General features: G+C 38.6%; 1 protein-coding gene across 1 annotated transcript in view; it reads right to left on the bottom strand.

Annotated features, from left to right (window-relative positions):
- Positions 1–27,601, bottom strand: part of LOC120523981 (relaxin receptor 2-like) — a 345,306-nt gene that overhangs the window by 80,948 nt on the left and 236,757 nt on the right. The window contains exons 12-15 of the mRNA XM_039745737.1: positions 15,856–15,927; positions 14,892–14,963; positions 5,948–6,019; positions 2,692–2,763 (exon numbers count right to left, since the gene is read on the bottom strand). Coding sequence (XP_039601671.1) covers positions 2,692–2,763; positions 5,948–6,019; positions 14,892–14,963; positions 15,856–15,927 — 288 coding nt within the window. The remainder of the gene's footprint in view (positions 1–2,691; positions 2,764–5,947; positions 6,020–14,891; positions 14,964–15,855; positions 15,928–27,601) is intronic.

Here is a 27,601-nt window from a genome sequence, read left to right as displayed (position 1 = left end):
ATTAAGCAAGACTTAGATAGATGGTCAACCCTCCATCTCACTCTAGCTGGAAGAATTAACGTTGTTAAGATGAATATCCTTCCTAACCTTATTTTTTATTTCAAAACTTTCCAATATACATCAATAAATCATTCTTTAAGAAATTAGATTCAACCATAACCTCATTTATTTGGAACTCAAAACATCCACGTATCCAAAGAGCGACCCTACAAAGACCTAAGGCAGAAGGTGGCATGGCTCTACCTAACTTTCAGTTTTATTACTGGGCAGCAAACATACAAGCAATAAAAACCTGGACACAAATAGATGAACAAACACAGGCTTGGTCTGCAATAGAAATAAAATCCTGAAGTACTTCTTTATATTCCCTGCTTTGTGCCCCAATAAATGTAAGTTATCGCCAATATACTAATAACCCAATAGTGCTTCACTCACTCAGAATATGGAACCAATGTAGAAAGCATTTTAAGTTGGAGAATCTTTTATCTGTGGCACCTCTGCATGAGAACCACCTTTTTCAACCCTCGCAAACAGATGCAGCTTTTAATATCTGGAAAACATTTGGGATTAAATTGCTTAGAGATCTTTATATAGACAACATCTTTGCATCCTATGAACAATTATATTCCAAATTTAATTTTCCAGCAACACATTTCTTTCACTATCTTCAAATCAGAAACTTTGTCAAACAGAACCTGCCCGATTTTCCCCATCTCCCACCTTCCTCAATGCTGGAAAAATATTGCTCAGTCTTGAGGACTTAGTCATCATTTCTACAATACTGTATATAAAAATATTTTACAGTCCCTCCCTTTCAAAGATCCAAGAGGACAATGGGAAAAAGATCTACCACTCAAGATATTGGAAAAGAAGTGGAAGGTATCAATGCAGAGAACTCATTTGAGCACAAAACATACAATTATTCAACTCAGAATTATATATCGAGCACATCTGTCTCGCTTGAAATTGTCCAAAATATTTCCAGAGCAAGACCCAACCTGTGAACGCTGCAATCAAGCTCCAGCCTCACTGGGTCACATGTTTTGGGCCTGCAGCAAATTAACATCATTCTGGACAACAATTTTGAAGTGCCTTTCAGACGGCCTTGGTGTCCCAATCCCATTACAATAAAATCAATAAAATTTTAATAAAAAAAGAAAACAAAACTCAACTCGACTTTTTTAAAAATCATTGTAGTAATGGTCTAGGATTTCTAATAACAGTTAGAACATTTTTTGCAATGGTTTTTCTCAACTTTGACCTTTTGGTTCCCTAACAATGGTTTTGTCTTTTCCTTTGTCTTTATTTTATTCACTGTTTAGTTTTGTTCACTAATTTCTTTTGGTGCTTAGCCTTTTTGGAAGATGTCCATAACAAGATAAAAAATAGAAAAACAAAACATGGCTAAGACTGCTTATGATGCTAGTTTCCTTGAGTCGACAAGTCTTTTTTTTTTAACTTGTTTTCGACCGGGACACAAGTGGACAGCCAAATGTGCTATCAGTAGTGCTAGTAAGGGAGTGTCAGTAGCAAATTAAGGAGCAGGCGAAGTGAGAAACTCATAATTACTCTGCAAAGCACAAGACTGCTGTTAAGAGAAAGAACTCATCAGCCAACATGACAGAGTTTTTTGTGAGACCAGGTAAAGCAGAGAATGCTGCGACAGCAGTTGAAGGTGTTTTGACATTTTACAATAGTTACAGATCAATGGGAATTCTTTGTGGCTACAAAGTATTGAGCTGTTTTTACAGCCATAAGAAATAACAATGTTTAAGTTTTTTTGATTATGTTACAAAGTGTTTAATTGTAATTGATTATTTTTGCAGCCAATGAAGACTTAAAAAGGTGTTAAATGGAAAATAAGGTATGACTAAAATGTTGCTTTTCCATTTTTGCCATTATGGAAGAGAATCAGAAAGCCTGTAACAGTTTAAAAGTTTACTAAGACGTTTAATAAAGGTTAAAAAGTTTAAATTGATCAGATTTTATGATAAAAAGTAATAAAGGTTCAATGTTGAGTCATCTATCGAGTGCTGACAATTCTTACTATTCTGTCCTACTTTCTAAAAAAAAAAAACTAATTTTATCAACAGCCTGAATACTGAGCATTGATTGCTCTCCAGTATCCAGTACAGTATATGGGAGAAAATGATGAAAAAATTTACCACTTGGCCTCCTTGTCACATAGTGCCAATAAAGACTATAACTGCGGCCATGAAAAAAATATTACAAAATGGCGGTGACAAACAGAACACAAAATGGCACTGCCAGAAAAACAATAAAAATCAGCAACGATCAGAAAATTAAAGCAAAAAAATAAATTAAACCTGTAATGAATCCTAGTTTCTTATTTTCTGGAACTCATGCTCATTTGCAAACCTCATGATTTGTGTTTGCTCCATTTAGTATTAGTTGCTGTGATGAATTCTCTGTAACCCAATCTGTCTGACTACTGTTTTGGAGTTTCCTTGAAAAACTCGGTAAGGATAAAGCATCTGCTCCGAATGATCACTCACGACAGATTGTTTGTCAGACAATGCTGAACATGTAAAACTATTCCACTTTGCTACATAATTGATCAGACATAGAAAATGTGTAAAGAGGAGGGTACAGAAGTCTTCTGGAAGTGTAAGAGCAGGTAATGAGCAGTACCTGTAATAAGCAGGGAGGACATAAGAAAAGAAAACTTACATGTGGGAGAGGTTCTTCATAGGCTTAAACATTCTTGTGTGAATATTGGGAATCTCAATTCCTTCAAGAACTCTAAAAAAGGCATACAAGTGTCTTTATTGTAGTTAAATATTGTACTTTCAACAATATACAGATGAGAAACACAAATTGTCATCACACAACATCTTTATGTATAGAAAAGACTGGTCACTCTTCCAATATGTAAAGCACTTCAAATGATTTTTGCACCATATTGAACAAAATTTTCAATGTGACATATAATAAAAGAGATTAAAGTAAAAATAACATTTTAGAAAATTTAGCGTATAATTACATTTCAGTCAAATATTTATTCATGCTCATGAAAGCAACAATGTTTGATGGTGGTTAATGAATCTAAGCAAAAGTGACCATTATTAATTTTTTTTTTTCACAAACGCACCTTCATTACCTGTTTTTAAAATGCACGCTCTAGTGCTTATGTGGACAGGAACCAGAAATCATAACCACAGTTGCACCATGAGTGTGACTATTCCACTACCTTGTAGCAAGATTACAGTACATAATGCAACAAGCGGGTTGGCTTTCTCGACTGGCCATCACTGTATTATATGGTCTGGAGGTTGACAAAGAAAAATCCCTGCAGGCATTATTGTGGACTACTAAGTCTGGTAGGACCCCGCCCGGTAAGGATTCTAGCTGCCTAGTGCGGGCGTTATGCTGCTATGACAACTAAGCAGGAAATGGACGTTTCTGCCGGAAACTTTTCATTTTAAGGGGAACAACGGACCTAGAAAGGAGGAAGGGAAAGAAGCAGAAGGCAAGGTGCTTGGCTTTCTACGCCTAAGAATACTGAACGATCAGATTTCACCCAGGGATGTCCGCTCTGTGTGGGTGGCCACCCAGAAGTTGGAAACTGTGAGGCAAATCCCCGAGAGGAGGCAAGGGGTTGTGGTATATGGACCTGTGGTTCTCCGGGTGCTCCCGGTGAGTTGGATTCGTGTTTCTAAATTATTCAGGATAGCAAGAAGGTCCATTTTTTCATTCGTCAATGAGAATTGTACGACAGGATTCATCACACAGACTATGTTTACTTCTTCTCCTATTGATTTGCCTTTTATTTCGTGTGTGTTTTGCACTGGGAATTAAGAATTGGACGGTGAGGGTAGAGAGGTGGGGGAGGGTATCCGGGGAAAATGGGATCACGAATGAGCACCCAGTCACCTTTCACGTAAATGCCTAAATATTGTACCTTGAATTACAAAACACTCGCTTATCTAACCAACTGAACTACCATATGGGTTTTTGTCAAGCAGTGGCAGGCGTGGAGAAGGGGGAAGAGGGGTAGAGGACCGAATATTTTTTAATGGTAATATATCCTTCGAACATCGTCTATTTTCTTCGCAGGTGGTGAAGTGTAGCGATTGTACCCGTTTTTGGGCTGTTGTTACAGCCTTAACAGATAATGGAATAAAAGGAACAAAGAAAGGCCAGAACTATAAAGTTTCTTTCATGGCCTGGAATTCCCTGACGTGGAAGAAGAGCTTTCATCTCAGCCTGACTCTGCCCAATCCATCAACGTAAGTGGTCCTCAAGCAAACATAAAAAGGTAAGGAGAAGGAACAGGCTCATCAAGATGAAGAAGAAAGAGGAAAAATGTATCATAGTGTTTGTGCTCATGCGCATTAAAGGCAAAAAATGTTATCAACAAATTATATGGGGGAATTGCACTTGGAATGTCAACATTTAGATGGGTGCCTGTGCTTTTTAAAAACCTTCAGACATGAATATTCAAACTAGTAACACTCAAAAATATAACTTGTTGGATCTGCGTAATAAAATGATAACACCTGTTTCAATTTAATTAAAAAAGCTGCTCTAATATAAAACAAATGTGTAGAGCTAACGTTCACATCTCTTATAATTACAACAAGAGTTTGTTGAAAAACAACAAAGAACAAGAAGGTCCTGTGTGATGGTTCAAGAAGTTGGCTGACTATCATGTACAAAGTAAGAACTGACAGATGTCACACACACAGGAACTCAACAAGTATTGAAAAGTGTTGTAAGAATGTAGCAGAAATTAGACTTTTATGTTGGTTGCTGAAAACACCGCATGTCTTTTAACCAAACAGAGAAAATATTCAGATGGTGCAAGCCAACAAACAAATAAGAGTAAATATCAGGATTAATTCAGAACTGTTATGTACATTCAGTTGTCTTTAAATGTTAGCCTGTAACTTTTCTTATTGACCAGAGGTATCTCACTTCATGATGAGAAATAAAAGATGCAATGGACAAGCTTCCTCCTGCTTTGTTCTTCAGGTTGATTATTAATAGATATATATTTAAGGTAATGATTTCTACCACACAAAGCTTTAACAAAATGATATCATGGTAAACCAAACACATAACAATAATAATTATTAGCAAATTAATAGAGACAATAACGTACAAAATAATCACATAGGGAGATTTTCAATTGTCAAAAACCTTCCAAAAATACAATAATGAACTTGAAATAAAATGGATTTAAAGAAAAAAAAAAGTATATATATATATATATATATATATATATATATATATATATATATATATATATATATATTAGTCACACACGTGCACATGGAAGGCACCTAAAGGGCTTGAGTAAGGGCAATTCCGAGCCAGACCAGGATATGGCAGAGTGCACTGATTCTTTTTCTAGCTTTCCTGCAGACCATCCATGGCAGATTCCAAATGGCCCTGTTGACATCACTTTCGGGTCTGAGCCTATTAAGGAAGACCTTGTTGGCTCCGGCCCCTTTGATGTCACGTCCAGGCTCAAGCCTATGGCTGAAGACCCTTATATACCAAACCCATCTGACTTCACTTCCTGTCTTCTCCTTTAAAAGCCTCCACCTTTTCCCTATTCCCTCAGTTCTGTTTTGGACTCGGTTTTGAGCAAATGAGTGCTGTTATACATTTTGCAACTTTGCAGCCAGGAAACCAACATATGGGTGGCTGCCCCAAACATTTTTATGACTCTTATGTCTGTTTTTTGCGATTATATATATATATATTTATAATATGTGTGTGTGTGTGTCTAAATCATAACATGCACATTGTGAAAAATCAGCCCTAGGATATGTCAGAGGTCCCATTTCAGACTGGAGATATACCAGGTGCCATATCATGGGTACTGGTACCATGGTCTTGAGCAATCATTTATGTAAGAAGCTCTGAGAAGATGTCTGCTTTGAATGGCATGAAATAAAAGAGTGAATTAAATACTTACAAAGACTGAAGCTGGATTAAGCTTTCAAACTGACTGCTGTGTATTTGTTTCAAGGGATTGTTTGATATATTCCTGCAAAAACACAATGATTATAATTGAATCTATACATACAGTATAAAATGCATAAAAACAATCAACAAACTTTCAGAATAGCTAATAAAAACCACAAATACTCCCCAGTGAATTCCCGAAATTCAAGGAATAAACTTGGGTTTGACTCCCTGCTGCTAATTTGAAACTCCTACTCCTATCTGAAAACCATCTGCACAGAAGATATTTTCTCATGGTCAGAATGATGTATCCTGGACCTGATTTGGAAAAAAAGGATAAAAGTATTTTTTTAGTTGCAGCCTTAAAATTGTGAGACTCTTATTTTAATATTCTCCTAATAATGTCCTAGCTAAATTGCCCTCCAAAGCTTAGTCATTCTGCTCCCTAATTATCCCTTGTCTCCAACTGGCTAACTGTCTCTCACTACTTCACCACCTGAAAGCTCATGTATGGTTAGTACACGGACACAAAAATGTCTGCCATCGTCTCATCCAGGTCGACACTGCACATTAATGGTGGTTGAAGCACCCCACTCACTATATAAAGCGCTTTGAGTAGTTAGAAAAGAACTATATAAATGTAAAGCATTATTATTAATGGTTGTGTAGTTTTGCCTTATCACTCAGGTCCCTATAATGTGATATTAGAATAAGTAGGATAAAAAAATAAATAAATGAAAAACCGAAGAGTAGAGTATAAATCAGAGTAAAAGTTGTAGGTGTGTAGTGCATTAGTGAATATCGCGTACACATGTGGCTAAGGATTCAAAGAACAAATTAACTGACACGTTTTCTGGGCTTAAGGAGCTTATTTCATGCCTCCACTGTTGAAGGTGCTTAAGCAAATTCAGGGTTGTAGCGGCTGGAGCCAAAGTGCATAAGGCTGGAATAAGACCCAGATAGGGTTTCAATAATTAATATACTGAATTACTAAGAAAAGTCTGAAGGGCCTGAACCTGAACAGCTAGGAGCCAACAAAAACACATAGAGACCTGAAAATTCCTAAAGATCATAAACAAGATGTTCAGATATTTTGCTTCAGGAAAGTAACAGCAGCTGCAGGAATAACATGACAGAATTGATTGTTTTTAATTACCAAAATTTGAACCCACTTAAAAACAGAACAAGAGGAACAGGAATCTGGACATCCGATAAGCAACTGTTTTTAACTCAGTATGTTGAAACACTCACTAGAGGGGAAGCTTGTCTTGGCTTGATATTCTGTAAAAATGAGGTGAAAATTCAGAATACCAAGGTTGTTAATCTATTATCACCACATGAACACACTCTGTAATTGTTTTCATAGATTTCTGATGGCATAAATAAAAAAAACAAACAAAAAAAAAACACAATCAGTGAGTCAGATTTTGAGCAAATGTGTCTGAGACATCAGCTATAACCTTCTGCTCAGGAAGAGTAAAGGAACAAATGTTAAAAAGGAAACAAAATTCAAAGTAATAAACACCTAATGGATCTCTGAAGTACTTGAATTAAACCTGAACTAAGAACTGCTACCGCAACATGCACAGAATTAGTTCAAACAGATGTTCAAATATTCCACTACCTAACAAAACATCAAGCAAACTGAGGCCCTCTGGTCAGAAATTGACTGCTGGTGACCTTGGCCAAGAATATTTAAACAGTATGTTCAGTCAAGATAAGATGATGTTTTTTTCAGAATGCCTTTATCAGATCAAGTTTTAGAAGCAGTCCATAGGGAGTCCAGTAAATTCTAAAGGGCTGCTTTGTATACTGTATGGCAAGAGCAAGCTGCCTCTGAGGAGTTACAGGATTTAGGCATGTTGTCTCAGTGAGAAGCTTCAGATTACTAGGCCAAATAAAAGCATTTTCCAATTTATATACAGTATATATATATATATATATATATATATATATATATATATATATATATATATATATATATATATATATATATATATATATACTAGCTGTGGAAGCCCGTGCTGTAAAAAGCCAGGGCTCCTAGAAACTATTTAAATCATCAGAAAAAATACCGTAATGCAGAGTAGGCAGTTTTGTTTTGTGAACGTGCACGCCCCTCCTCGTCATTAGTGGATAAGCAAGTTTCTTTCTCCTTGAAGGTTTCGTTTTGCAGATGCGCTCGCCTCGCTTGTGTATTAGCGGATAAGTGAGTTTATCTTTCATTAGCAGAGTCGCTTTCTTTCCGCTTGATGTTGTAGCCTCACACTTCTTTCTTCTTTTGACTCTTTAACTTGGGGCCACCTTGCTGGCTTTTAGAGCTTCATGCTGTAGCCTCTCACTTCAGAGCCGGACAGACAGGCACACACATTTTCACATGTAGACGTTCATATATAAGACTAGCAAAATACCCGCACTTTGCAGTGGAGAAGTAGTGTGTTAAAGAAGTTATGAAAAAGAAAAGGAAACATTTTAAAAATAACGTAACATGATTGTCAAGGTAATTGTTTTGTCACTGTTATGAGAGTTGCTGTGATCAAGGATTTGATTATCATTATTTCTTTCAATCAAGTTTTTTATTTGGAGGATGTGTTGTGTTCAAGTTATATTCCATTTGTCAACCGTTGTAAAGATAACAGGTTTCATTCATTGAAGTGTTCACTACCTAATTCGGTACTCGTGAATCTAAGATGTTTAACAGGCATTCCCGGTAATAAGTTGTGGATTTGCCTGCGAATATTTAGCGGTAGCGTGTCTATGAACTTAATTTAAACTTGAGCTTTACACCTTGCTTTCATATTGATATGTCTACAAAGGCTTGTTCAGATTCAGAGGGTTGTTCCTTTCTTACTGCATCAATAAACAGCTCGTCTTCTTCTTTATCTGAGACATCACACACTGCATGCATGGGTTTACCTTTCCCAGTCCTGCAAAGTCAGTTCATGTGAGCCGCTCGGAGTACAGGCATCAAGCTTCTCAGCTGTGCTTGTGCTATCTCGTGCGATCTTGCGATGTCCACGGCTTTATTTAATGTTAGCTCAGACCCAGCACTTAAAAGTTTCTCTCGCACTTTTGCTGAGTTTGTGCCAAACACTATTCTATCCCTGACCATCTCATCTTCGTTTGCATTAACACAGTCCTTCACCAGCAATTTTAACTCTGCTACAAAGTGATGAAAAGTGTCATTTATACCCTGCGTCTTCTCATTAACCTTGTATCTCGCGAATATCGTATTCGTCTTAGGCATGACAAACGTCAGTGGCAGCGTGTCTATGAACCTAATTTAAAGTTAAGCTTTACACCCTGCTTTCCTATTCATTTGCATAAGCACAGTCCTTCACCAGCAATTTTAACTCTGTTACAGCAATTTTAACTCTGTTACAAAGTGATCAAAAGTCTCGTTTATACCCTGCGTCTTCTCATTAAACTTGTATCTCGCGAATATCGTATTCATCGTAGGCATGACAAACGCCAGCGGCAGCCTGTCTATGAACTTAATTTAAACTTTAGGTTTACACCGTGCTTTGTTTCCACAGTAGCTGCACTTATGAATATGCTTGTACGCGTCACTCGCTTCATATTCTTTTGCTGCCTTCTCAATTGTGTAATGTGTTTTTTGAATAGGTTTCATTCATCGAAGTGATCACTACCCAAATCGGTACTCATGAATCTAAGATGTTCAACAGGCATTCCCGGTATTAAGTTGTGGATTTGCCTGCAAATATTTAGCGGCAGTGTGTCTATGAACGTAATTAAAACTTAAGCTTTACACCTTGCTTTCCTATTGATATGTGTACAAAGGCTTGTTCAGCGTCAGAGGGTTTCCGCAGTAGCTGCACTTATGAATATGCTAAGCACAGTCCTTCACCCGCGAATATTTAGCGGCAGCGTGTCTCCCTGACCATCTCATCTTCGTTTGCATAAGCATAATCCTTCACCCGCGAATATTTAGCAGCAACGTGTCTCCCTGACCATCTCATCTTCGTTTGCATAAGCACAGTCCTTCACCCGCGTTTATTAAACTTATATGGGTAGGCATTCAATTACGCTGGAGGCGGGATGCAACTCCGCCTCACACGGCGACCGAGCTGCAGGCTATGGCCGTATATATGGATGTAAGTATCTTCCAGTTATGACTGTTATGCGTAGAATTTCGAAATGAAACCTGCCTAACCTTTGTAAGCCAATCGGACTAAATGCATCAAAGGTTTTGAGCTGTGCTTATGCTATCTCGTGCGATGTCCATGGCTTTATTTAATGTTAGCTAAGACCTGGCACTTAAAAGTTTCTCTCGCAGTTTCGCTGACTTTGTGCCAAACACCATATTGTCCATCTCATCTTTGTTTCCATAAGCACAGCCCTAAACCCGTGAATATTTAGCGGTAGAGTGTTTCTACTGGATTGCCGTTGACGGACAGCCTTATATGGGCAGGCACTCAAATACGTGGGAGGCGTGATGATGAGAGACGCAACTCTGCCTCACACGGCAACGGAGCTGCAGGCTATGGCCGGTATATATGTACATAAGTAGGTTCCAGTTATGACTGTTATGCGTAGAATTTCGAAATGAAACCTGCCTAACTTTTGTAAGTAAGCTGTAAGGAATAAGCCTGCCAAATTTCAGCCTTCCACCTACACGGGAAGTTGGAGAATTAGTGATGAGTGAGTGAGTGAGTCAGTCAGTCAGTGAGGGCTTTGCCTTTTATTAGTATAGATATAGTGACCAGCTGACTCGCTGTTCTTGATGGTGGCGGCGGTTGCTCAAAGACAGCTTGGTGGCTCCTTTGCTCTGTACTCCTACCTCGTAGTGTCGGATGCTGTATGGTGATACTCTCTTAGCTGTGTGCTTACTCTCTGTTAAACAGTAAACCAATGGCAAAGAATTCCCTTCAAAAACCTCCTCCTAAATAGTATTAGAATGGAAAATAAACACAATCTTAGGCTGGATCAGCTGCAGCTTTGCTCTCTTACCGCGTAACATGCTTCTTGTTCTTAACGTTGTTTAAAACATTTCAAAGAGCAAACCCTGACTGGCCGAATTGCTCACTGTTCTGTCCTCTCTCCTCCAGACCGCAGCTACCCCAGGCACTGCATACCGAGTCACTGAACCTGCTCAACGAAGAAGATTTTGTGTTCCTTTAAGCTGAAAAGTTGCAACCTGTGCGCTTGTATGTCGAAGATAAACTCCTATTGAGTAAACTCTTTCTGCCTGTTCAGCAATAAAGTTAATCTTCCTTGGAAACCTGGTCCCATCTTCCTGTCTCCTGTACAACTCAAGCTTGACAATATATAAAAGAACTCAGACCCCTTCACTTTCTTCAAAATTTATCATGCAGTAGATTTAATTCTAAATGGATAAATTTGTCATTTTTGCTCATCAGTCAACACTAATTGGCCAATATTGACCAAGTGAAAGCAAGTTTTACCGATTTTTTAAAAGTCAAAAGCTGAACTCTCTCATTCATAGAAGTATTCAGAACTTTAATTCAGTAATTTGAAGAAGCTTCTTTGGCAGCAGTTACATCACTACAAGATTTGCAAATCTGCATTTGGGCAGCTTATCCTATTTTTCCTGGCAGATCCTCTCAGGCTCTGTTAGATTGAATGGAAAGTGTCTATAAACTGCCACATTCAGGTCTCTTCACAAATGTTCTAAGGGGCTTGGCTGGGCAACTCAAGCACAGTCAGACTTGTCTTGAAACAACTCCAGTGTTGTCTCGGCTGTATGCTTTAGGTTATCGTCATGCCGAAAGGTGAATCATTGTCCCTGTCTGAGACTGTGAACATTCGGGAGAAGGTTTTCTTCCAGGGCCTCTCTGTATTTGGCTGCATTCCTCCTTCTCTCAATTCAAACCAGTCTCCCAGTCTGTACATAGCATGGCGCTGCCAACGCCATCATGCTTCACCATAAGGATGGCATTAGGTAGTTGATGAACTGTGCCTCATCTTTGCCAGACATTGTGCTTGGAGTTCTGCCCAAAGAGTTCTATTTTTGTCTCCTTAGACCAGAGATTCCCTTTCCTCATGCTGTCAGAAACCTTTAAACTGTCATACACCTTTTCTTCAAGAGTGGCTTTGGTCCAATCACTCTATCATAAAGTGCTGCTGACATGGCTATTCTTCCAACAGAGGAATTCTGAAGCTGTCATCATTGGATTCTTGTCCACCTCCCTGACCAAGGCCCTCCTTTCCCAGTTACTCCCAGTTTGTCCGAGAACCAACTCTAAGAAGATTCCTGGTGTTTCCAATCTTTTTGCATTTCCTTGATTATTGAGGCCACTGTGCTCCTGGGAACACTTGAAACTTTAAAAATAATTTTATAGCCTTGCCCTTATTTATGCCTCACCACAGTTTCATTGTGGAGGTCAACAGAGAGTTCCCTGGACTTCAATGGCTTGTTTTTTGTCTTGACATGCTGTGTGAATTGTGGGACTGTATATACACAGGTGTGTGCCTTTCTAAATGATGCCATCCAATTCAGTTTGCCAGTGATGGATTCCAATCAAATTCTATCAAATTAAAGCAAACAGGATGCAGTTGAGCACAATTTGGAGGGCCACAGTAAAGGGTCTGAATACTTATATGAATGAATCATTGGTCATGCAGTGTGTAAGTGGCATGACTACCAACACACCAACATGGTGGCATCAAGGGGAGCCTGAAAAACAAATGAGAAAGCATTGTTGGGGTCTGCGTATAAAGAACAACAGCATTGTGGATTTTTATTGAAGACTATTTTAAAAATACATAAAAATATTAAACTTACAAACACATAATTTATTTACAGTAGAAATTATAAAAATTACCTGAACAGTTTACTTATGTAATACAGTGGCTAAGAAAAATTTTCACCACCTTGGAAGTTTTCACACTTTATTTTTGTACAACATTAAATCACAGTGGATTTAACTTTGATCAAAATAAAAAGACTCTTTCATGGCAAAGTGAAAAAATATCTCTGCAAAGTCTTCTAAATGAATTACAAATATAAAACACAAAATAATTTATCTCATAATTCACCCGCTTCAGGTCAGTATTTAGTAGATGCACCTTTGGCAGCCATAACAGCCTTGAGTCTGTGTGCACAGCTCTCTATGAGCTTTGTACATCTAGAAACTGATTTTTTCCCCGTATTTCGTGGAAAAACTGCTGGGGCTCTTTCAGGTTGCATGTTGATTGTGAGTGAGCAGCCTTTTTTCAAGTCCAGCTCTAAATTCTCATTTGGATTGAGATCTGTGCTCATATTTATCAGAAGTCTCACAGCAGGAAAATGGTGCTAACTGGCTCAAAAATGTGATGTTAATTTGGTCACACTTTTAGAAGGAGTAAAAGCATTTTTATCTGTTCTCCTTTGTTAGGAAGCTACTCCTAACTTCATCAGGATTTAAAAGTGCTTGTGAACTGTCCTAACTCACTAGGAGCTGCCAGAAGATGACATTAAGGCAGTTCCTGAAAAAATATTGAATGCCTTGGAAAATAATGAACTTGTAAAAGTACACCAATTTGACAGTGATGGAAAAATATTTGTAATACTTTTAATGGACAAATGGGACACATGGCCACCACCAAGGAGCCCATTGGGAAAGGCTGAGCTCTTCTCTGCAGGACTGTCACCACACCGAGGTGTACTTCCTTCTAGACTTTCTTGACAAGAACAGGCCATTCACCCCAACAAAGTTTGCCAGTCCTATCCACTTAATTCTTTCAAAATAACAACGTCAAGTTCAGTTTTGAATGTTCCTGAAGTCCTACTGCCTACCACACTTCTTGGTAGCTTATCCCAAGTGTCTATGGTTCTCTGTGTAAAGAAAAACTTTATAATGTTTTTGTGAAATTCACCCATAACAAGTTTCCAGCTGTGCCCCAATATTCTTCATGAACTCATTTTAAAGTCACAGTCTTGATCCACTGTGCTAATTCCCTTCATAATTTTAAACACTTCAATCATGTCACCTCTTAATCTTCTTTTGCATAAACTGTAAAGGCTCAGCTCTTTTAATCTTTCCTCATAATTCATCCCCTGTAGCCCTGGAATCAGCCTAATCGCTCTTCTCTGGACCTTTATACACTGCTGCTTTGTCCTTTTTGGAGACCAAACCTACACACAGTACTCCAGAAGAGGCCTCACCAGTGTGTTATAAAGCTTAAGCAGAACCTCCTTGGACTTGTCCTCTACACATCAGGGCGTCATATAACCTAACATTCTGTTAGCCTTCTTAATGGCTTCTGAACATTGTATGGCAGTTGCTAGTGTCAAGTCCACTATGACTCTTAAATTATTCTCATAAGGTGTACTTTCCATTTCGAGACCACCCATTGTGTATTCAAACCTAACATTTTTACTTCATGCGTGTGATACTTTACATTTACTGACATTAAATTTTATCAGCTATAAATCTGTTCAAGCCTGTATGCTGTCCAGGTCACTCTGTAACGATTAAACGGATTCCAGATTATCCACCTATCTTGATATCCTTTGCAAACGTAATGTTTTTACTTCTATTCCTCCCCAAATGGTAAAAGTCTCATCAGGCAGACTAGAATCCAATTGAGCAGCTCCAGTGGCCACAGTGGGGGCAGGATATACAGTCAAGGGGCAAACTCACTGCAGTCATACTGTCACTATCCTAGTGTGGCACAGCAAGCTCCTTAAATGAGTGGTAAAATAAGAAGAATCCTTCTAGTCACTGTGGGATAGCACTGCATTTTTATACAATGTAATCAATCCAACAGTACAAAAGTATTACAAAAACTCTTGCCTTACTTTCAGGAGGAATTATTTGAGGTTAGATTTAGAACTGATTTATTCTATTCTCATGTTTTATTTGTAACATTTAATGTAAAAAAATAGAATTAGTTTTCATTCTATTAAGTTTATGATGTTTTGACCTTTCCAAAATGCCATATTGCAAATATGATGGCAACTCATTTTAATAAAGAATCTCATCACTTACAAAATCTGTAGAAGTTTTAAATCTCTGAAAATATGATGCGGAAATTCTCTAATCCCATTGCTGGACAAGTCTCTGAAAAATAGAAAATATATACCATTGTTTTGTGTGATGTTACAATTTTGGTCAGTCTAGAATAGAATCTACACTGTAAAGTCAAAAGGGTTTATATGATTTGCATTTGTTACAAAATAAAATAATTTCCTAACAATATTATTTTTTATTTTACCCCATAAATGTACTAAATGTTTAGCATGTACCAAACCATTATGTAATTTTGTTAATTGAAATGAACATGGCTTTATTTGCATCCACTCTCAAAGAGAAAGTCCTTATCAATAGTCATAATAGTTAATCAGATTGTGGCAAATTCTGAAGGTAAAGTCTTTTAATCTAACAAAGCAATAATGACACAAAGAAATTTAACTGAAAACATGCAAAACCTATTAAAAATCACACTGATGAAATAGTGAGCACTTCCATGAGCTTCTAGGAGGTGACGGACCCAGGCTTTACAGATAGAATCTCAGAGCAAGTGTGGGGCGCAGAACAACGACAGGGACTCGGTGGGCCTTACAGAATGTAAAGTAAGCCCCACAATTGAACATAAGGAAGTAAGGAAACCACAGAGGGAGCTTCCTGGACTTTGCTTCCTGGGGGCAAAGCTTAGCATTCCAGATGCGCCTGGCACCATAAATGAAAGAGAGACGTTAGGGGATAGTATTAATATCTGGGGGCATTAAAATGCACTAATAAGTATGGGAAGCATTCTGAAAGGTGGAATTTAAATAACTGGTCCATCTCAAAAACAGGGTAAGTCTAAAATAATAGAAAAAAAAATCATATATTACATACAAGCTGCATTTCCAGAATCAATTTAGTTGCTTACAAAATATGTTTAATTAAAGAAAAAAAAAACTGATGTAATCTGGCCTAATGTTGTATATCATAAGTAATGTCTCCTTACAATTCTCCCAGTTTTTTTAATGGCTGAAATGTATCTTCTGGTAGCAGAAAAATCTTATTTCCACGTAGAGACCTGCAAAACATGAGAAACATCTGAAAAATATTGTTTGAGTTAGTTTGTTTAAATGAAAAACCATTTGAATCTACAAATAATGTACAATACACTTTCATTGTTATAGTTTACCCATGACATTAATAGTTTTCATTGGTCCAAGTTAATTATCCTGGTAATTAAACTTAGCTGATGTCACAGGGTTGGCATTAGTGGGAGAGGAACTTTAATGAAGTCTAAATTATTATAGTGTGTGATGTTTGTAGTTTTGTCTTTGGCTATTTATGTTGGTTAATAACATAGGGATGGGATGTTTGACACCAAGCGTTTAAAACTTGTATCACTTTAATTAAATATGTTGTGTTGAAGCAGTGTACCGAAGCTTCGTTCTCACCTGACTGATAAGGGGCCTCATGTATAAACGGTGCGTACGCACAGAAATGTTGCGTAAGAACTTTTCCACGTTCAAATCGCGATGTATAAAACTTACACTTGGCGCAAAGACACGCACTTTTCCACGGTACCTCATACCTTGTCGTACGCAAGTTCTCTGCTCGGTTTTGCAGACTGGCGGCACCCAGCGTCAAAGCAGTGCTACTGTTCCTGTGTGGTTACACCTTATTTTCCTGACGTGACATTATAAATACACTGAAACTAACCACATATTGTTTATTAGTGTAATGCATCTGATTGTAATTAACTTGTAACAATATAATGGTCCAGGGAATAGCCATAGTATTCCAAATACCATAACTGCTTTAGCATTGTTACTCTCACTGCACCTTCTTCTTCTTTCAGCTGCTCCTGTTAGGGTTGCCACAGCGGATCATCTTTTTCCATATTACTCTCACTGCACAACTCGGAGTATTTATATCACTGTATCTGAGTGTGAATCACAGCAGCTGATCGGAAAGAGAATCAAGCACACACTACCTCACCCACGGCAAAACGTTTCAAAGCCTTTCCTGTACGGACCTCGCGGTTCAGAAACAGTTTCATCCCAAGAACTCTAAACGCACTCAATCAATTGCTCCTTTTAGAACTACGAAGATAGTTCAATGTTCCTTAAACGTTTTGAAGAATCGGCGCTCTAAGTTTACAGATTGCTTAACATCTATTACAGAGCTGATTGTGTGGCGATCGGTTACTTGGAGAAAGAAAAGCAAGGACCGCAGGGGTGGCCACGCCAATATATATCTATAATAATAAAAGGCAAAGCCCTCACTGACTGACTCACTCACTCATCACTAATTGTCCAACTTCCCGTATAGGTGGAAGGCTGAAATTTGGCAGGCTCATTCCTTACAGTTTACTTACAAAAGTTAGGCAGGTTTCATTTCGAAATTCTACGTGTAACGGTCATAACTGAAACCTACTTTCGTCCATATACTGTATATGGCCATAGCCTGCAGCTCGGTCGCCATGTGAGGCGGAGTTGCGTCTCGCATCATCACGCCTCCCACATAATTGAGTGCCTGCCCATATAAGGTAAATACTTGTGGGTGAAGGACTGTGCTTAGCATATTCATAAGTGCAGCTACTGCGGAAACCCTCCCTCAGCGAAAGTGCGAGAGAAACTTTTAAGTGCCGGGTCTGAGCTAAAATTAAAGTCGTGGACATCGCAAGATCACACAAGATATTCGTGAGATACAAGTTTAATGAGAAGATGCAGGGTATTAAGACTCGATGCTAAAGACCTGGCGAAGTCATGGAGAACGTGGAAGGACGAGTTCACATTATTCACAGAACTTGCAATGCCGGAGGCAGAGGAAAACACTAAGGTCAGATCATTCCGTTAAATATTTCCAAATAGTCTGTCCGCTTCCTTTCATATCTTTTCCGATGGTTGTGCTGCTTCCAGACATGTATTTTCGTATTAAAGCATTTAACCAATCACATTTCAGCCATCATTTGTTCCCAGGCAGAAAGGCCTTCACAATCCGTTGTGCAGGTACTCTAACACAGAATAAATATCGATTAACTTGTTGCTTCAACTAATCAGATTTTGAGTTGGTGTCAGTAGGGCCCTCTAGCAGGCGTACGGCAACATCACCGTATTCAGACCCATTGACTGGATAGAATCCGATATGAGGAACTCTATGAGGCCACTGAATGCACTGCAGGTGCTCTGAGCACAAGATCCTCGCGCGCAGTACAGCCAACTCCATGGCAGGATTCTGGACAATATTATTTGCCAGACACAGACCAGATTTCAAGACCTGATGTTTGTCACGCTCCTCGATCCCCAGAAGTTTCGGGAATACAAGAACAATTTCCTGCATGCAGCCTTCTCCAGTTTAACACAGAGCCACGGAACAGTTTTTGATCTGTCTCGGCTAAAAACACAACTGACTGTAATGTATACCATGGATGATTTTGCAGGAAAATCTCCCATTAATCTCCTTGACTTCCTTCATCAGAAAAATCTGAATGAGAGCATGAGGCAGCTGTACACATTGGTATATTTGGCGGTGACCACTCCTGTGTACAATGCTTCTGTCGAGCGGACATTTTCAGCCCTAAAGTGAATTAAAACTTATGCCACAAATACAACAGGTCAGGTTCGACTTTTAGCATTAGCTTCGATGGCGATAGAAAGGGACTTTTTGATGGAACTGAAGCACACGGATAATCTGTACGACAGAGTAATTGAACTGTTTTTGAGGAAAGAGGAGGGTGGATTTTGTTTACAAATAATCCAAATGTTTGGTGAGTAAAATGTTGCAATTTTTCCTAAATAATATTGCAAGTTTATGAGTTATTATTGATGTTTTTTATGTGTGTCGCGGCTGTAGCTGCAATAGAAAGGAACTTGTTCACCCCTGGTTTGTCTATTCAATAAAGGCATTTATTATGGCTATAGGAGTTATCTGCGATGCAGTGACTCTTTATACTGTATTTCTGCTTATTAAGATGTTTTTTATAACCATAAATTAGTTTTTGAGGGACGGGTTGATTCAGACAGAGCACTACTGAAGGCCTAGGTGTGAAATGCACGGTCCGCCACCGGACCAGATGATACGTAAATTTGATGAACATTACAACCCAAAAATAAACAAAACTGTAGAGAGATTCAGATTATACTTCTCACAGTGCGTCTCTCTCAATCCTACGTGTGGGAACATTATCATAAGGCTTAACAATCTTATTGTTACACCTTTTACGTGCACCGAACCGTCCTTATTACGAAGTCTTCCTTGCTTTACCGCTGGCTACTTCTTTCCATTCACTTTCCTAGCTCTTTATTTAAACAGTTTTCCTTCTCACTTTTCCGCTCCTTCGCTGTCTTCTCCCTTTGTGTTCAAAATATGCGCCTCCTTGCCTTTTTACAGTCAGCTCCCCTTACGTCACACCATGGTATGCTTAGTACAAGTTAATACCAGGAATCCCTGTTAAACATCTTACATTAACGAGTAGCGATTTGCGTAGTGAACACTTCGATGAATGAAACCTGTTATCTTTACAACGGTTGACAAACACAGAATGTAACTTCAGAATGACACGTCCTCCAAATATGAACCTGATTGAAAGAAATAATGATAATCAAATCCTTGATGACAGCAACAGTGACAAAACAATTACATTGACAATCAGGTTATGTTATTTTTAAAATGTTTCCTTTTCTTTTTCATAACTTCTTTAACACACTACTTCTCCGCTGTGAAGCGCGTGTATTTTGCAAGTTGAATATAAACAGAAAGAGAAAATAACGACACAGCTAAAAACACAGCGGCAAATTTCAACAAAAGCTAAACGCTTGAGTCATGAGCATGAGACGGCTATGCAGTGTCTGCAACAGACATGGCCATCTGCCGTGCATAAGATACCATATTGACATTGGCGGGCGAAGGGGCCATCGATTCTTTCTCTGCATAGAGCCGCCCAGGAGTACTGCTGCAATAAATAATTTCATAGAAGGTTGCACACAATTACTGCACCATGAAACCATGTTTAATAACGTGCTTTAACTCCTATCATCATGAAAATGATATCATGTATACATCTCAGTATTTTAGTTATTCAGAGAGCTGTGATATCACGAATGTAATGGATTCTGTGTTCTGTTTAGGAAACAAGTAGTGATTCACACACATAAAGCACATAGAAGATCACATACAAAACAAAGCATTTAACGTGCTACTTTAATTATGATGGGATTTGAGAAACTGGTTAATTAAACGATTTTAAGATGAAATTGATGATGTTCTACTTTAATGACAAAAAAAACTACATGATTAAAGTGGAAATTTTGAGATTGAAGTTGACATTTCATGCTTTTTTCCCACTGTGTGCCTATTTTTTTTGTCTGTACCCTAATAAGCTTTCATATGACATTTAGATGGTGGGCTACGACTCGCCTTTTCACGGAGACTTTGATATCTGAGCTTTCAAGTTTCTCCAACACGCTATGTCACTCGATCAACTTCCTTTTGTTGATTATACCACGGTTTAATTAAACAAATAGTATGTTTTTCCTTTGCCACCACTTGGTATTCGCTGAAATTCTTATATTTTCCCCTGTGCTTTTCCCATTGTCTTTTCACAGAAGGCTGAGCTTATAGGCGATTTATATTGATTTGCATATTCAAAGAGGCGTAATTCTGGGAGGAGTTGGGGCGGGACAGAAGGTGTGTACACGTGCATTAGTTTTCACGCTGACCGGGATTTACAGTGCATCCGGAAAGTATTCACAGCGCATCACTTTGTCCACATTTTGTTTTGTTACAGCCTTATTTCAAAATGGATTAAATTCATTTTTTTCCGCAGAATTCTACACACAACACCCCATAATGACAACATGAAAAAAAGTTTACTTGAGGTTTTTGCAAATTTATTAAAAATAAAAAAACTGAGAAATCACATGTACATAAGTATTCACAGCCTTTGCTCAATACTTTGTTGATGCACCTTTGGCAGCAATTACAGCCTCAAGTCTTTTTGAATATGATGCCACAAGCTTGACACACCTATCCTTGGCCAGTTTTGCCCATTTCTCTTTGCAGCACCTCTCAAGCTCCATCAGGTTGGATGGGAAGCGTCGGCACACAGCCATTTAAAGATCTCTCCAGAGATGTTCAATCGGATTCAAGTCTGGGCTCTGGTTGGGCGCTCAAGGACATCCACAGAGTTGTCCTGAAGCCACTCCTTTGATATCTTGGCTGTGTGCTTAGGGTCATTGTCCTGCTGAAAGATGAACCGTCGCCCCAGTCTGAGGTCAAGAGCTCTGGAGCAGGTTTTTATCCAGGATGTCTCTGTACATTGCTGCAGTCATCTTTCCCTTTATCCTGACTAGTCTCCCAGTTCCTGCCACTGAAAAACAGCCCCACAGCATGATGCTGCCACCACCATGCTTCACTGTAGGGATGGTATTGGACTGGTGATGAGCGGTGCCTGGTTTCCTCCAAACGTGACGCCTGGCATTCACACCAAAAAGTTCAATCTTTGTCTCATCAGACCAGAAAATTTTGTTTCTCATGGTCTGAGAGTCCGTCAGGTGCCTTTTGGCAAACTCCTGGTGGGCTGCCATTTGCCTTTTACTAAGGAGTGGCTTCCGTCTGGCCACTCTACCATACAGGCCTGACTGATGGATTGCTACAGAGATGGTTGTCCTCCTGGAAAGTTTTCCTCTCTCCACAGAGAACCTCTGGAGCTCTGACAGAGTGACCATCAGGTTCTTGGTCACCTCCCTGACTAAGGCCCTTCTCCCCCGATCGCTCAGTTTAGATCGCCGGCAAGCTCTAGGAAGAGTTCTGGTGGTATCGAACTTCTTCCACTTATGGATGATGGAGGCCACTGTGCTCATTGGGACCTTCAAAGCAGCAGAAATTTTTCTGTAACCTTCCCCAGATTTGTGCCTCTAGACAATCCTGTCTCGGAGGTCTACAGACAATTCCTTTGACTTCATGCTTGGTTTGTGCTCTGACATGAACTGTCAACTGTGGGACCTTATATAGACAGGTGTGTGCCTTTCCAAATCATGTCCAATCAACTGAATTTACCACAGGTGGACTCCAATTAAGCTGCAGAAACATCTCAAGGATGATCAGGGGAAACAGGATGCACCGGAGCTCAATTTGGGGCTTCATGGCAAAGGCTGTGAATACTTATGTACATGTGCTTTCTCAGTTTTTTTATTTTTAATAAATTTGCAAAAACCTCAAGTAAACTTTTTACACATTGTTATTATGGGATGTTGTGTGTAGAATTCGCCGGAAAAAAATTAATTTAATCCATTTTGGAATAAGGCTGTAACAACAAAATGTGGAAAAAGTGATGCGCTGTGAATACTTTCCGGATGCACTGTATGTAGTGGAAGAACGTGGAAGTTGGAGTACGCACAGATTCCTGCATCTGAATTTTTCTGTGCGTAAGCACATTTCGGTGTTTGTGCTTATGCCATGTTATAGTGCAAATTCTACGCACAGCGTTATGTATGAGACCCTAGGTCCAAAGCTTTGAATGACACTGAAGTATCGAGAATGATTTGCCTGCCTCAAAGCTTTGCTCTGTCCCACATGCTATAAAGGGAATCTGAAAGTACCAGACATATTTTATTCAGAGAATTTAACTGAATTAAAAGTGGAGTTCAAAAGTGTGGAGCATATTATTCGACAATAAAGTAAACACTATGCTATACAATTTTTCAGTACTCAAACTTATAATGTATTTTTATTTAACTACTAGACATTAAGCCCATTAAAATAACGGGCGCTAGAACAGTAGTGCATAAACATTTGTATGAACAGTCTATATTAAATGGCAAGGGACCTTGTATGTGGCTGTAATATGCGTCACTGTATTGTGTGCCTTTAATTTTCTCTCTCAATAATACTGGTTTGTATTTCCATAAAATAATTTTGTCTGACAGTAATACAGTGGAACCTCGGTTCATGACCATAATTTGTTGCAAAACTCTGGTTGTAACCCGATTTGGTCATGAACCGAAGTAATTGTAATTGCATGATGCGGAACTTGCAGGCACTGACACTGATACGGACAGCCGCCCCGAAGGTGTTGTACTTGTCACGTCTGCCAGGACAGCACTACATTGATGTTCTTCCACCCGCTGACTCTAAACAGTCAACAAGCATGAGCAGTGCAAAGAGATGTGTTATCTTGGCAGCACATGTGCTTCTAAGCCTGCACTCTGCGTGGTGTCATACTTCTAAGATTCTTCAAATGGTCACTTTTAGATGTTGCTGGAGAAAATATAGTAATTAACAGTTTCTTTACATTTTTGATGGGTTTTGATAGAGTTTATTATTTATCACATATGCAAAGATCTACACTGCAGCATCCTGGCAATAAATGGCCCAGCAGACAATGTGTGAAACCACCCTTTCCCTATAAAAGATTTCATTTAATTTTATGGCTTGTTGGTGTTTTAATTCTGTCATGTCATGTCATTCTTTTATTTCAGATTTTTACCTTACTAAGGATATCATCCAATTTTTTTTGCAGACTGAAGCGGAGGAGTAATTCTCAGTCCTTTACTTTTTTCTCTTCATTTTCCTTCCAAATATTGTGTTAAATCAGAAAGTTCACGGAGAATAGACACATGCGTCAGTAGAACCAAGTTAGGTGGAGAACTGCTGGTTCCTTTGTTATTTGCATCTTATTGCTAAAAATGGTGAATGCTGCCATTTAAGACTAAAGTAAGCAATTAAGTGTGGGGAATTCTTAACAAGTGAGATAGCCAAAATAAAACATAAAAATGTTTGAGTAATAAGTGCAGCAATAATTGACTTTTCATTTAGAAATCAGGTGGGAATGAAAATCTGCAGACACTACGGCCCTCCAAGACTGACTTTGTAGATATTACATTATTGTCATTTGATGTAGGAGTGGAACCCCCTAATCCACAAAACATAGGCTCGAGAGGTGGCAAGAGACTGACTGTAGCCCACCCAATGAAGCTCTTCCTACACCTCATGAGCATCTACCCAATGGAACATCCCTCTATTGGAAAGACTGGGTCGCGCTTAACTGACCTAGGTCAAAGGTGGGCAAAACAAGGGACAACCTATTTAGATGGGGCCTCACAACAAGCGCTGAATGTCCCTTTGGTAAGCCCACCAAAACAATGGACCACATTCTCCATGAATGTTCCCAAGGCCCTACATGTACCGATGAAGATCTTAAGGATGTTAATGACGGCACTCTTACCTGGATATGGCAGTGGCGTGATAAGATATAATGATTTCATGTAGGAAAACCTACAGTAAACTGCCTGTAGACGTTTGTACTTTTGTCACAAATCCTTTTTATTAATTGATATCAGGAGGATCTTAACAAGATGTCTTTTGTAACAAAGTTGCACAATAGCACACCCTGCCTGGCACACAGTAGGCATCACGATTGGGCCTGACTGTCTAATGCACTTTACAATATCCTCTCGATTTTCCAGCAGCCAAAATTTATCAGAAGAAAACTGGTTGTGTTCCACTAATCCCAGATTAGTGTGGTATTCTGTGTTCTGAGGTTTTTCAGGTAAGGTAGCAGTGCCCACTCATCATGGACTCAGAGAGTAGCAACATGTGGCATATGGCAGTAAAAAAATTCACTGTTCTCTACACATGTAACATATTCACTGAATACAATCCTACTGGAATTCAAAGTCTTTATCAGAGGGAATCCTAGGTGTCTCATCAACTGCTACACTGGATCTCATTTCTTCTTTCTACATTTAAGTTACTGTATTTGTGGCATATCTAAAACTAAACTTTTTCCAATAATTTCAATTATCTTTGGTCAGAATATATAAAGATTCCTATTACCAGGGTGCTCAAATGCAGAAAAGACGGGAAGCATTTTCTTATTACTTTATTGAAGGAAGATAAAAATGAAATCATCCATCCATTAATTTTCTAACCCCCATTTTCCTGCGTAGGGTCACAGGGGAGCAGGTGCCAGGCAGAAATAATCCCTGGACAGGGTGACAGCCTATCACAGGGTGAACATACACACACAACACACGCCACACGCTATCCTGTCCTGCTTATTCAGCTGATGGATTGCAGAGCAGATCATAGTAAGTTTGCATTTTCATTTAGGATTACCAGACATTTCTGACAATGCATTCAGTTTTTAAAAACATTTAATGATTTATTTGAACATGAAAGAAAACCTAAAACCAAAGAAACTATATTGTATGTTGTGGTTGTAATTTCTAAATAATATTACAGTAAAGAAAATATGATTATCTGCTTGACTGCTATATGTCCTTTATCATCTGTTCACGCGCAGAATAACCTTTGGAAGTGTAATAAAAATTATATCTGTATAACGTCAAAGAGGCAGAAATAGATTACACAACTGCTATGTGTTTTTGGTTATTTGATTAGTGCTGATGTCGTCTCACATCACATCAGAAGAGTCCTAATTAGCCTCTTTTATGAAGTAGCTTTCCAGATGCTTTTCTCCAATCAATATCCAAAATTAGGCCGGACAGGGTTTATTTCCACAACATTGTGTTGAGCAAATGAAAAATGAAAGAAAATCTGATACTGTAAATACAGTGAAAATATTTTTGAAAAATGTATTTAAGTGGAGTTGATTGACAAATGTGATGTTGGCGCTCCCCACTAGACAGACAAATCTGCTGCAGAAGAAAAGGGGGGAAAAACTATTGTTTTTTCATAAATCAGTTACTACCAGTTGAGGAAGAAGGTTTGAAGAAATTTTACATTTACCTCTATAAATTGTTGCATGCATCTATTATTGAACCTGATGAATCTGGTTTTAGGGGTTGTGATGTGCCAAAATCTATTTCAGCAGCTCTAGGCACTTGGTGGGCTCCAGTCCTGGTTTAGGGAATTGTCTGTTGTGGGGCAAATTCATACACACAACCACATTGACTCAAATAAAAGTTACCAGTGAGAAATTTCATGTTCTAACATAGAGAAGCTGGATGTGAACTCCCAGCCACCAAGTCAGAAAGCACTTACTTACCCGCTTGAGCTAAGCTGAATACTTCTTGCCCAAGTGAAGAAGCAGAATTTTGACATCTAAACAGCATCTGAGAGGGTGTTGTCATTTTTAATATTAGGATCTCCTCTCTCAGCCTTGGTGCACTAACCCTGTAGAACCATCAGTTAATCTAACCAGTGGGAGGAAAACCACAGTACTAACAGAAAGTCAGGACAATATAGTCTCATGTGTGGAGTACAAGTCAATGGAGGTTGTACTTAAATTATATAATGCACAGGACGCACTTGGAGTACTGTGTTTAATTCAAGCCTCCATATTACAAAAAAGACATAGCAGCACTAGAGAAGGTCCAGAGAAGAGCAACTAGGATGATTCAGGGTTTGAGAGGTATGAGCTATGAGGAGAGAATGATAGAACTGAACCTTTTCAAAGAAGAGATTATGAAGGCACATGACTGAAGTGTTTAAAATTTTGAAAGGAATTAGTGAGGTGTACTTTAAAATAAAACCTGCAACAAAAACAAAGGGACACATTTGGGAACTAGTCAGGTACAGATTTCACACACATACTGTATATCACAAAGTTTTCCTCCATGCAAAGAACAACAGACACATGGAGTAAATTATCAAGTAGTGTGGTGGACAGCAGAACTTTAGGAAACTTCAGATCTAGACTTGAAGTTATTTTGGACAATCTAGGTAAAGAGGATGGATGAGCTTGATGGGCTGAATAGCCTGCTCTTATCTTAAGGTTTGTAATATTCTAATATTCAAGTAGTATCTATCTATCTATCTGCTATTAAATTCTCAGATCAGGTAAGTGTGAAGTAATAAACAATAACAGGCATGATCTGTATCTATAAAATATAGAATTTGCTATATGAATGTTTACTGTTGCATTCAGCAGAAAAATATTTCAATATCTGAACATCTACAGAATGTATGGTATGTAAAGGTTATTTAAACTTTTCAATTTTATTTTTCTATTACTGACATAGTTTTAAAATGTCACGGTGCTGTAACAGACCGTTATTCTTAAATTGACTTGTCATTTTGATGTTTCTTGTATATTCCACTCTCAGCTTGCCCTTACTTTTCCTCCTTTTTCATTTTATCATTATATAAGTTGCTCACTGAATGACTGTATGTAGTGACTATTTTGTTAGATTTTTATTTTGTGGCACTGTTTATCAGAACATTTAATTCTCTTTACATTTGGGATGAACTTTTGTTTATCAAAATATAAAAATGCAGCTCGGTATCATTGGGCCACGTTGGTGCAGTATTAGCGATGAGCTGGCGCCCTGTCCAGAGATTGTTCCTGCCTCCTGCAAGATGCTTGCTGCGCAACCTTCAATGAAATAATTAATTGCAGCAGTACTGTCTCTCTCAAACATACCCCCAATTCCTGCCCTTCCTTTTCAATCTCCAAGTAACCAATCGCCACATCTGTAATAGATGCCAAGCTATCTGTAAGCTTAGAACGCCGATTCTTCAAAACTTTTATGGAACACTGAAATATCTTCGTAGTACATGTTTAATTATTCTATCCATCTATCCATTCAGAGTTGCAGCACTCCCAGCAAGCATACAGAGCAAGGCAGGAACAATCTCCGAACAGCATTAAACAGTGCTTACACATAGCCAAAATTAGACACAGCCTCTTCAATCATGTGAATTTGAGAATGGGTATTCAAGGAATGTCAAGTATTCTCTCAACTAATATGTCTAAATACCAAGATAGTATTTTAACAGGAGACTCAATT

The sequence above is a fragment of the Polypterus senegalus genome, chromosome 2 (assembly GCF_016835505.1).
Source record: "Polypterus senegalus isolate Bchr_013 chromosome 2, ASM1683550v1, whole genome shotgun sequence".
Classification (NCBI taxonomy): Eukaryota; Metazoa; Chordata; class Cladistia; order Polypteriformes; family Polypteridae; genus Polypterus; species Polypterus senegalus.
Note: the sequence above shows the minus strand (reverse complement) of the source record. Positions and strands in the feature narration are given on the sequence as shown.